This window comes from Cyprinodon tularosa, unplaced genomic scaffold (genome assembly GCF_016077235.1).
Source record: "Cyprinodon tularosa strain WSP-4 unplaced genomic scaffold, ASM1607723v1 ctg277, whole genome shotgun sequence".
Taxonomy (NCBI): domain Eukaryota; kingdom Metazoa; phylum Chordata; class Actinopteri; order Cyprinodontiformes; family Cyprinodontidae; genus Cyprinodon; species Cyprinodon tularosa.
The window spans coordinates 767,221-779,126 of NW_024038982.1; the positions used below are offsets into that span (position 1 = coordinate 767,221).

General features: G+C 37.6%; 2 protein-coding genes across 6 annotated transcripts in view; both read left to right on the forward strand.

Moving 5' to 3' along the window:
* Nucleotides 1-6,443, forward strand: part of shc1 (SHC (Src homology 2 domain containing) transforming protein 1) — a 31,651-nt gene extending 25,208 nt beyond the window's left edge. For all 4 annotated transcript variants that reach the window (XM_038290228.1, XM_038290230.1, XM_038290229.1 and 1 more), the window contains 6 exons: nucleotides 757-883; nucleotides 1,006-1,165; nucleotides 2,026-2,083; nucleotides 2,307-2,423; nucleotides 3,507-3,763; nucleotides 3,854-6,443. In XM_038290228.1, the coding sequence (XP_038146156.1) occupies nucleotides 757-883; nucleotides 1,006-1,165; nucleotides 2,026-2,083; nucleotides 2,307-2,423; nucleotides 3,507-3,763; nucleotides 3,854-3,982 (848 nt within the window). In that variant the 3' untranslated portion in view covers nucleotides 3,983-6,443. The remainder of the gene's footprint in view (nucleotides 1-756; nucleotides 884-1,005; nucleotides 1,166-2,025; nucleotides 2,084-2,306; nucleotides 2,424-3,506; nucleotides 3,764-3,853) is intronic.
* A 3,974-nt stretch (nucleotides 6,444-10,417) lies between these two features.
* Nucleotides 10,418-10,991, forward strand: LOC119786729 (lens epithelial protein). 2 transcript variants are annotated; one of them, XM_038290234.1, is made up of 2 exons: nucleotides 10,418-10,737; nucleotides 10,837-10,991. In XM_038290234.1, the coding sequence occupies exon 1, from the start codon at nucleotides 10,440-10,442 to the stop codon at nucleotides 10,632-10,634; it is 195 nt and encodes a 64-aa protein (XP_038146162.1). In that variant the 5' UTR covers nucleotides 10,418-10,439; the 3' UTR covers nucleotides 10,635-10,737; nucleotides 10,837-10,991. The 2 variants fall into 2 exon arrangements, with proteins under 2 accessions (XP_038146162.1, XP_038146160.1); XM_038290232.1 differs by having other exon boundaries at nucleotides 10,840-10,991.
* The last annotated feature ends 915 nt before the right edge of the window (nucleotides 10,992-11,906 follow it).

An 11,906-nucleotide genomic window follows, 5' to 3' on the forward strand; every position in this document is an offset into this window, starting at 1 on the left:
ATAACTTCAGTAAATGATCGTAAATGATGAACCTGATGCAGTCCACCTGTGCATAATGAGCTCACCTTCCTAAGAGGTTTAGATCTGCATGATTCTAGCCAAAATAATGCAAGGTTACATATAAGTAGGAAGGCTACGACTTCCCACACTCGTCAGAAGGTATTCATTCATAGAAATGGCATTGAAGGCGAAGGAGAAAAACGTTATGGATTTGTGAAAGAAGTTCTGAGACTGAGAGCTGAGCAGCAGAGTTAAAGGAGCAGCATTAAAAGCCAAGTAGTGGGAAATAAATCACAGGAGTGAAATGATTGCAAGTCTTACTTTCCATCCATTTTCTGTTCCAGATGTTATTGCTGTTCCTTTAAATGGTTGCGTTTCTATGCAGTCTTTCGTGGTTTTCTCTGTAACGGACTTTGTGTTAACCTCACTTTTTAGAGAAGATGCTTTAAATAAGATTTATTTTTTCCTTTCTTCCTGTTTTCTGTTCCTTTTTCTTCTTTACATTTTCCTTCATCTTTCTCTTTCATTTCCTTTTTTCCATCTTTTTCTTTTTTATTCTCTTCTTTCCTCTCCTGCTACATGTTTTTTCGTTATTATTTTAGTGTTATTACTGTTTTGTTAAGTAAAGAACTTGATCGTTTTGCAGATGTCTTCATACCTTTCTGCCCTGCCTCTGTTTGAATTGTGTTGTCTAGTTAATTCAAGGTTACTTTGCTGCAGCCTCCTTATCTTTTCTTTGTACCTCCTCGGCTGCAGCGTGTCACATCCTGGAGTGCTCTGAGGGCTTGGCACAGGAAGTCATCAGCACTATCGGCCAGGCCTTTGAGCTGCGTTTCAAACAGTACCTTAAGAACCCCCCCAAGCTGGTCACACCTCATGACAGGTACAGATAAAAAAAAAAAAAAAAAAAAAAACAACAAAAAAATCAGCCGCTTTGTTTGTGATTTCCCCTTCGCTGTGGATGATTTTCCTTGTTTCAATTTTCCAAACAACTCTGTCTGTCAGAATGGCTCCGTTTGATGGCTCTGCATGGGAGGAAGAAGATGATGATGCTGTTCCACCTCCTCCTCCTTCTTCTGAGGTTCCCTACTATAATAACTTTCCTGATAAGCAGCCTCCCCCTGGTGGCCTGATTGACATGAGGACCCGTCCAGGAGCAACACTGGTGAGAGCGAATGGATTAGAGAGGGGAATAAATCTTCCTTATAGAAATGCTTGAGTGTTTTGAAACGGTCACAGTAGTTCCAGTTCTTCAATTCACCACTGTGCTGTTTAATCAGTTTATTTGATTACATTTTCAATTTGCCATCATGGAAGCCATGGAGACTGTTTCTTCCTCCCAAAAGGATCAGATCTTCTGCATTTAGGCTACGTTCACACTGCAGGCCTTGATGCTCAATTCCGATTTTTTTTCGTGAAATCCGATTTTTTTGCGTTGCCGTTAATATATCCGCATATATGCGACTTGTACGTGATCTCCTGTGTGAACTGCAGTCATACAACGCATGCACAGTTGAGGACGTCACAGGCAAGCGTGCTCTCTGTTTACGGAAGAAAACATGGATGGTAGTGCCGGCGCGCATCTAGCAATCTTTTCAAACCATAAAAACTCAATCTTTTCAATATGGTTAAACATAAATACTGCTCTCCGCATCATCAGCTGCCATGGTTGTTTTTCTTTCCGCTTCTGCATAGCAAGACGCAGAATAGTGACCATTGTCGGGTATTAATGCCGTTCAGGGAGGAATCCAACCTGGCCGTTCAGACACAGGTCACATTTGAAAAGATCTGATTCGTATCGGATTCAGGACCACATAGCCAAGTGGCCTGGGTCGCCTTGGAAAAAATCGGATCTTTGTTGTTCAGACAGCCATTAAAAGATCAGATTCAGGTCGCATGTGGGAAAAACAATCGGATTTGGGTCACTTTAGGCTGCAATGTGAACGTAGCCTTAGTTTTGATCTCTGTAATCTTTTCAGTCCAAGGATGGCTACAGTATTTGATTTTATGACTGTGTGTTTGCAGCCCTACGGGCAGCCAGGTCACAGCGACATTCACAAACAGCCTGTGCCTCCTCTACCTGGTGAGCCACGTCTCTGCATACCTCTAACTTACTTTGGAAAGACCATTTACTTTCGCTATCTTCAATCCTAAGTCATTACCTTTCATTACTGAGGGTAGTTTTTTAACAATAGTAATAAAGAAATATGTTTTAATGTGTTGGTCTTGTTTTACTTGAAAACAGAAAATGTTTTTGCAAAACTTCTAGAAAATAAAAGCTGCACTCCTGTCTCTCTCTGTCTCAGTCGGGGCCAAAGAAGGGGTTCGAGAGCTGTTTGATGACCCATCATATGTGAATGTTGAGAAACACCGACCTCCTGTTGCTGCTAATGGAAATACTCACAGAGATGCTTTTGACATGAGTAAGTGTTTGGGTTGTTTAGGCTGTTGGAAAGTAATCGGTATCATCATGATAAGGGATGCTCAAATATATGTTTGTGTAACACTGGTACCACAGTAGAGCAGCTCACTGCGGAATGGGTAAACACCGAAATGAGTTCTTGTTAAAGGGAAGTGTGGGATGTAATCAAAACGGGAAAATAGCAGGTAATTACTGTGCCAGTCTACGGTGTGCAGAAAATACATTTGCATTAACATTAGAAATTAGCCGTTTTTTCACAGGATGCAAACTAAAATCCATGGCTTCTCTAGATGGAAGAAAATACAAGAAAATGGGAATAAAAAACAATTTTGGCCAGCTTCCCAAGGCTTTCCCAATAGAAGCCTTTAGAGTCCATGTATGTTGTCTCTAGAACTATGACAGTTTGTGAAATCTGAGTATTAGATTTTCAATGACATTTAAATATATAAATTATTTGAATATAAATTCCATTTTTGTATTTTCCTGATGTTCAAAAGGTGGATAAAAAAATATGGATCTTATTTCCAAACCTTGTTCCTGTCCAATTCTCTAATGATGGGTGGATTAATGAACGGTTCATTTATCAATCCAACCATCAATAATTAACTCATTCACCCATTATCCATCCAGCCATACATTTGTCTGTCTGTCCATCTGTCTGTACAGTCATGAGCCTGTCTGTATGTACCTCTGTCCATTAAACTATGATACATCCGTTTATCCATCCATCCATTTGTCTACTCATTAGTTTGATCCACCATCCTTCCATGCTTTTCCATCCATCTGTCTGTTTCTCTGTCTATCCATTCATTTGTCATCTATCTACCCATCCTTCAAGCTCCCCATCAGTTTGACTATCCATCTACCATTCCAGCTATTTTTCGCTGCGTTAGTCCCTCCATCCTCCCATATGTTGTTCTGTGCAACTTCAGGTCTGTCTGTCCATTCATTCATCCATTGGTTTAAAAGGGTCCGAAATCACTTAATAAAAGATTTCTTGGGTTCCTGTGTCTGTATCTCTGATCATGTCCATATTCTAAATTTATCCAAGGTGACATATGTGTTTATATTTACTATTTTCAAGAACCGCTTGATGATGCCCTGGGAGTCTCTGGACCCGGTGGGCCAATGTCAGTGGTGGTACCGCCCTCACTGGTGCAGCAGTTGCAGAACGAAACCTGGTTCCACGGGAGCCTGAGTCGCAGAGAAGCAGAGAGACTTTTGACCCGAGACGGAGACTTCCTGGTGAGGGAGTCTGGGACCACACCCGGACAGTACGTCCTTACGGGACAGCAGGGGGGTCAGCCCAAACACCTGCTTCTTGTGGACCCAGAAGGAGTGGTAAGTTGGTAGAGATGCTGAAGCATTGCATTATTGCTGGGTCTAGCAGTATAGCTGTGTTGAAAACCCTTTTTTTTCCCTCTCCATTAGGTGCGCACCAAAGACCACAGGTTTGGAAGCGTCAGCCACCTGATCAGCTATCACATGGACAACAGACTTCCCATCGTATCAGCCGGCAGCGAAGTGTTCTTGCAGCAGCCGGTGGAGCGCAGGGCATGAAGCTACACACACCAATGAAATACTCCACCAAAAATAGACGCTCACTTTCTCTGCCGATCCACACAACACACTCCCAAAATCATAATGCTTTAATACACACAACAACACTACACATAGCACTCCAACGCAGCATCATACAATAAGAGACAAGCCAAAAAAAAAAAAAAAAGAGAGTAAATCAAGTTATTACTGTAGCCACTTCTTCCGGCAAACAGAAGTCTATATAAACCATAATTCACTCGTTCATCTGATGCAGAGAGGCACTGCAGCATATTCCATCCTACTGTGAAGCAGGAAGGAGCCCTTTACTAAGAATCACAGCAGGGCAGAAAACAGATGCAATTCTTTTTTTTATATTCTATTAATAGGAAAAGAAACAGAACTGCTTATCAATGGTTGGAATTGGGATCTAAAATTGATGAACTCTGGAGGAACATGACCAGACTTTGGACTGAGATCTTTAGTGTGGTGAACTCGAGTGGGAAGCAGTCCGTCCTCTCTCAGCTTTGCTGGAGATAAAGCAAAATGCTGATGGTTTCAGAGACTTATCTCAGACTCGCCCTTCAAGTCTCACTGGAGAAAAAGTAAATCTGAGTAGATTCTAGCAGGTGAATATGCATACATGTGTCTGCATGCTATCTTATCAGGAGCGCCGCCCCACCTTCACTCCTGTTTTAGGACTATGGACCTTGGAGGAAAGCCTGTTTGCAAAAGCTATGCTAAAGACCATCATATCCTTTATTCTGTTTTGTTGTTTAAGTATTTTGTTGTGTTATCATGAGTCAAATCACTTACTGGACATTTGGAGTGCAGTAAGGTCAACATGGCTGTATCTTCAGAATCCTTTTGCACACACATGCATATGTATATACTAACATTTACACACCATACACACTCATGCCATACCAAAGATCATCAACTTGGCTGCTGTTAGCAAAAAAGGAAGCCAGGATTTTTATCAGCATTTATGTCTAGGCATGGGCCGGTATTAGATACTGATGTCATAAAAAAAAAAAACTTCAGCAAAAATAGTTAAAGGTAAGTTATTAACTCAAAACGTTATTAACTTACTTAATTAAATTATCAAATTTTCTTTATTTGAAAGAGAAACAATTATTTCTGCTGCTAAAACTACTCACAAAAATATTTCAGCCAGATTTGAAGCTCTATATAATTTTATTACATAACAAATTCCCATTTTACTTTTGTTAGATGATTTTAATGCAAGCCTTTTAAATAAACCTCACATGAAGCATGTTCATTAGTTTATTATTGCTTACTTATTTAAATTACATAATTGCCAGATTTATGTTCTCAGAATTAAGTATACTTAAGGCCTGAACACACCTGTTGCGTATAACTTTTTAATTTCGATCCATTTTTTTTCCATGTCTCTGACTGGGTTAGGCAGATCTGTGCACTTTTTTCACTTCTGTCTGTGTCACACAAATTAAAACAATTTCCCACATTTGACTTGGACAGATTATGAAAATTTATTTAAAAAAAAAAAAACATACCAGGGATTCTATAAAGCAAAGCCCCACTTAACGAGTCTTTGCAGCATCTCAAACCAGCTCAGATAGAGAATGTTAATATGCCTATATTAAAAAACCTAATGAGATCAATGTCTAAGAAGAAGAAAAATACACAGCAATAACTGCTGTGGGTCGATTTATATGCTGACTGAGGCAGAGAGGTGATTCTCAGAGAGATCGGGGAAGTTTATCTGAGTTTTTCTCTCTTTTTTTTTTTTTCATAAAGGGTTTAGAGTTAAACTGTGCTTTCCCTGCTCTGTCTGCCCCTCATTCTTTTGTTTGAGGCTCAAAGGGGATCTATTTAACTATATCCCTTTTTTTTTTTTTTACAACTTCTCTTGAAGTTGTTTTATTTCGAGGAGTGATAAACTGCAATTTCTGTCCCCCGTCGTTTTGCAAGGCTCAAAGATGATCAGCAATAAACAACAAAACAATAGCAAATTTACATTTTAATGTTTTATATAATAAAATTAGATAGTTCTTAATATGTGGGTGAAATATTTGTGAGTGTACATTTTAAAATTTTTGGATAAAAGTGATTTAAAACATTTTTACTAAGATAAGGAAAACTGTAAGCCAGGTGAACCACTGTAGGCAACAGAAAAGGCTTTTGATGCTCTGTACTTCATTCATTTAAAACAAATTTAAAGAAATTACAGGTGCAGGAACAGCATAATAGGGAAAAAGGGCAAATGAGAGGGCTTGAAAATATACTTAAATAAAATTTATTTCTCCCAGTCATGTAAACATGAATTATCTGCATCTAATTATTTTTCTTTCTTTCTTTTTTTTAAGTCAGCTGGCCAGCTAATCGCAGCAACGGTCTGAGCAGTGTTTTGTCTCTCCGTGCTCCTAAAGCCACTTCAAAGGTGGGGAGAGGGGGGAAATTAAACTAGATTACATTAAAAGCATGTCGTACTGTAAAACTGTTAAAAAAAAAAAAAAAAATTGCATTTTTCCAACCATAAACATTATAACACTGGCCCATGCCTAGTTGTGTCATACTCATTGTGAAATGGACTTGCTTTTATGTGTTGAAAATATAGAGGCCAATGTGCCTGAATTTGGCATCAAAGAGGAGATTTATAAAGTACATTGATGTCAGCCACAAAATTAAAGGTGCTTTTGAGAAGCATAGATGCTACTTTACAGGAACATATTAGTATGTGTTTGCATTGACAATCTATGGGTTATATCTTCAGAGTAAAAGCAAAGAGGATACATAGTCAATAGTTTTCAAGCAAAAAAATTCTGCTTGCATAAACAAAGCCAACTATTCTGCTTTTGGTGTGATATGAGGGAATTTGAAACAATGTGGCTCCTCAGACTACAGATCATTCACTTTAAGCATTGCCATCGATCCTCAGTATGCTATTTTCAAATTTCGGAGGATATGATAAAGGGGTAGTTGAGGCCAACGTTTCTGTCTCCCCTCTGTTCATGACGTGTTTTCTATCTTTTCGATTGTGCCTTGTTTCCTCAATGCAGTCATGTTGTCTCAATGTAGTCACCTTATGTACTTAATTCAGATGTAGTCATCTGCAGGAGAATCTCTTGGTTTAGCAAAAGCGACGACACACGGCTCCAGTGATGGCAATCTCCTCTGATGCACATTCCTGCATTCAGCTTCTAGTCACAGATACTTGATGTCACCATTGAGGGGGGGGTGGGGGTATATTTCTGGATCACCTGTAAATAACATTAATTTTAAAGTGATCAGCTTGATTATTGTTTCTATTGTGCATTTAATGAATTTTTTGATGAGTAACAGACTGTACAGCATTAAGGTTGTTAATTTTAGAGTGCCAGAGGTTGAAACCAAAAAAATAAATAAATGTTGAAATGTGATAAGGGACCTCTCTGTCACATGTGATCAAACATGCGCACATACCAGAGCGGCAACTATTCAGATGGGTCAGAAATAGGAAAACCAGAGAGGAGCTGTGTGTCATTACTCTATGTGTGCATGTTGTGCTGGAATAGACTCAGCTGACCCTGTGTGTCATTAGTGCACTGGTCCTGTGTTATTGTTCATCACAGTTGCCTTTGTTGCATGAAAATCCCCCTTTTAAAAGATGACATGTTTGTTATTGGCAGTGGTTGTATTAATGATGCTCTTTATGATTTTTAAACCAAAGGTTCATTTTGCAGTTTGCAAAGATAGTCATTTGTACTTTATATTTTCTTTTCCTTTTGTTTTTCTTATTAGGGAAACATGTCTGTTTACACCTGTAACTGAAAATATAGATTGCATATATAAATATATATATATTATCATTCTTCTCTGATCATTTATTGCCCTCAACTCCTGCAACACAAAACAAAGAGTATTGTGAGTGGGTGAGGTTTAGCTTTATTGTTTCTACCTAACAAATTCTCATCTATCTTAGTCTAAGGAATCTATCTCTCACTAAAAAGAAAAAAAACTGTTACTTGTGTCTTTCAGCATTACAAATTACTTGAAAGATAATTACCCGTCATATAAAGGTCACCAACAAGACTTATTAATCAGTGGGATCAAAAATGGATTTTTAAAATAAGTACTTTGATCCCTAATTATTAATTATCCAAAGAGACTAAATAATTATATATTACTATTACTCTCTCACTGCTAGTAAGAGAGGAAATGTTTTAGGGCTAAAATATTTAAGGGGATTAATTAGGATTAATCAATTATTTAGGTAATCAACTATTTTAGTAATTGATTAAAAGTTAGCTGGAGTGTACAGACTCTAAAGCTGAAAAGCAATCCACTAAGAGCGGTTATTATGTCAAAATAAAATAAATGTAAACATTTTGCATTCAGGGTGAAAAACCTTTATCCTTCAATAACCGTCCAAAAACCGTTAAATGTTTTAATTTTAGCCTCACCTAGTTCAAATTCTGTATAAAAACTTCTTAAGGTTCATTTTGCTATCTAATCATTAATCTATTTATAGAAAAAATATCAAAATATGAATCTATTACCAAAATAATCATAAGTTAGTTGCAGCCCTAGAGGTTCAATAACAAGGAAATTTGTCATTTGAAATATGAGGTTCAACCACCTGGCATTAAAATATAAAAAGTGCTGTGGTTTGGCCATATTGGGCTCTTTAGGAACTAGCTTGGATTTCTACTCAGGTGGTTCACCCACTTACATCTCTCCAGGCTGGAGTGTCCGTTTGTTTTCTTGCTCCAATGGGAACAGCTCACACAGAGGCTGCTTTCATATTAAACCTTGCCAGAGTCCAGTTTCTGGAGCAGATCATCCCAGCTTTAACCCCTGGCACAGTTACTGCTGGACTTGGTATAATTTTTCTGAATCCCTGGAGCAGTTTGCTTGCTTTTTCAATCGTACCAAAAGCAAGAGACGGTGAGGTCACGTAAGAAAGCAAACCGGTGCTAAGAAGAGGTGTACGTTTCCCTTCTAATCATTCCATAGAATAATCCATAAACCGGGCCAGCGGTGTGAATGTGGCCTGGAAAAGTGGGCTTTTGGACGTCTGGACTTTTTCTTTAACCAGACCACATGTTAATGGAGGTTGGTGACAAAAGAAGGAGAAAAAAAGTCTAGAATAAATGTAAAATCTATCTGAAAAGAGATGCAACATCAGACAAATATAGCATTTAGACATCGACAAGAAAATAAAAAAAGCAATCCATATCTCGCCAACTCCACAAAGAAACATTCTTGGTCGGACCAAAGATTCGTATGGGCTCCAGTTCTACTGGTGCATTTGATTGACATCAGAACCAGGAGGTTTAGGTGATGTAATTTAGGAAATAGAATTTTGGATTTGTGAATGCTTTTATTCTCCATTGTTTCTATATGGCCTTCATTGCAACAATGACTAAATAATTCTTATAAGAGCGCTGAGATGGTATATCATCTTAAGAAAAGTAAGAAAAAAAAAGTAAAAATCTGACTTAATGTCACATAAATAACAGAACAGAACCAGTAAGAACATTTTACTACCTGGATACAAGTAGCAGCCATTATGAATCCAGAAGTCAGAGAAAGGTTGTGTTGTTTTATGGGGAGTTACAATTGAAATATCCCTGCAAAAATTTATATCAAGGTAAGTCCATTTTTTTTCTTGAAATAATTGTATTTTTCCTTGATTTGAGCAGAGAAGTAAGAAAATTTGCCAATGGAATGAGATTATTTGGATTCTAAATAAGAAAAAACTATATTGTCTCCAGTGCAAAATATCTAATTATTGTACTTCAAGGGCAAAAATACCAATTCAATTGGTAGGTTGTGTTATATAATTGCTAAACATTAAGGGGGAAAACACATTTTAACTGGCTTTTATGGATCAAGCAGCATATCCATCTAGGAGAGGAGTTATGAGGAGGACTAACCACCAAAGTGGAGGTGTGCTCAGACAGAGTACATTTGCATTTCAAATCTGTCAGTATTTAACCTTATGTCTAATGATGAAACATTCCAAAGCTTCCAAAATCACCAAACAGGCTAAATGAAACTTTGGAAATTAAACTTAAAGTCTTAGAGAAAAACCTTTCAGGACAAGGTCATCTGCAATTCAACAAACTGCTAGAAAGGTGAGAAAATGTCATACATGGTCCTAAACAAGAGGGTATGTGTGTGTGTGTGTGTGTGTGGCAGGAGGGGGGTACTGGAACTCTCTTATTTGTTAACGAATGAAGCTGTGACAGTGGGATGTCCCACACAGTTTTTGTGTAGGGATTGAACAAAGACGAGTGTTGAGCTGCAAAGGTAACAAAGCCTCTAAAAAATCAGCAGATGATTGAAAGCAGAAGCATGGAAGAGAAAATCCTGGATGTGAACAGAGACAGCTGCAGTTTGGACACAAAGTTATATTTAGAGGTTACTACTGGGCCAGCCTGGCCATAGAGGCTTCATTGTACACATTCTTACTGACGGTGGTTGCATTTACGATACTGCTTCCCTAGCCATGCATCCCCAGCGTCCTCTTCCCCAGGCCATGCCCTCGTCCTCGCTGGGGCAGCAACTGAGGGACATTACTATGGGTCTGGGACGAGGCAAGAACTTTCTGGGAGGAAACTTTGGTTATGGTTTCATCCAGTCTGTTAAGGAATGCCTTTATTTTCTCCTCTGCTGCTGGTGTATCAAGGAGATACTGGACTAATAGCTATAGATATGTATTTTGCATATTTATCAGTTGGTCTGTGCAATGCTGTTTCAGTTTGCATTTGTTAGAAGCGTATGAGGAACATTCTTTGATAGCTGAGGTATGTGATTGTTTTGCAATTATGATTTCACAAACTAAACTATTAAGATTTTTTATAGCAATACTAAGACCCTTTGTTTTCCTCTTTTTTTGTCCAAAGTAGGTTAAGATTACGGTGTGAGAAGCAAAGCCCAGGATGCTGTTAGACTGGGTTCGAGAATTCGGAGAACAAGTGTGAAGATCTGGGATTCTTCGATCATGCAGACATGATTTTCCTTGAAGTGACAATAAATAAACTAAATATATCTACCTTCATATCTTGTTTCTTTTTTTGATAGTTATTATATGTTGTACAGACTTCTAGTTCTTTATCTGAAACACCCAAGTTCGAGTTGGAGTGTTAAAAATATTGTTTTGACATGAGGTAACATACACTCAATATAAGATGCTGTAAAGTTATTAATGAAAACTATAAAGTGTGAATTATTAGAAGAAAAATTAAGATTTATCTGTAGATTTCAGTAAGATTAACTTAAAATTACAGCAAAGAAGTGGATCCTTCACCTGAAGTGAGAATATTGTAAGCAAGGCAAGTTTATATTAGTAGCAAGACAATTCCTTAGTATGAATAATTCAAGAGAATAAAAGTCTATAAATAACACTATAAAAATTCAAGTTGTGATTAGGAAGTAAATACTACATAAATTCACCTAATTTCTTAAATAAGCAAAATAATTTTGGATTTAGGGTTTGATAGTATCTCCTTGGCTCTACCTCTCTAAAATGGTTAAGTTATCCTGAGCTATTTTTTATATTTATGATGCTATACGTTTAGGCTGCTGGAGGACATAGAGACCATTTTTCCTTATTCAGCTTCCTTTCCCTTATTCAGCTTCATTCTTCCCCTATTCTTCCATTATTCAGTCTTAGCATGTTACCTTTTTTTTAAATATGGAAAAACAATGTTTGATTCTTTTTACTCCTTTTGGAGTATTAGTTAAATACTTGTCAAACTCTGTAAAGAAAACCTGTTGCTCAAAAAAATAAATAAAAACGCCTAGAATATCATATTATTACCTAACCAACAACTGACTGTGGTAATTATCTGTTGTTTTACGTTTTTGTCTTAAATATTTTAAAAAGCATGGCTTCTCCCTCCACATCGGCATTATTTGCTCCTTTATTTTCGTCTGTGCATTTCATACATGTCTAAGGTGTGATAGTGACCTA

Coding starts and splice junctions, on each gene's coding strand:
- LOC119786729 (XM_038290234.1), top strand. CDS start 10,440: ATGCATCCCCAGCGTCCTCTTCCCCAGGCCATGCCCTCGTCCTCGCTG.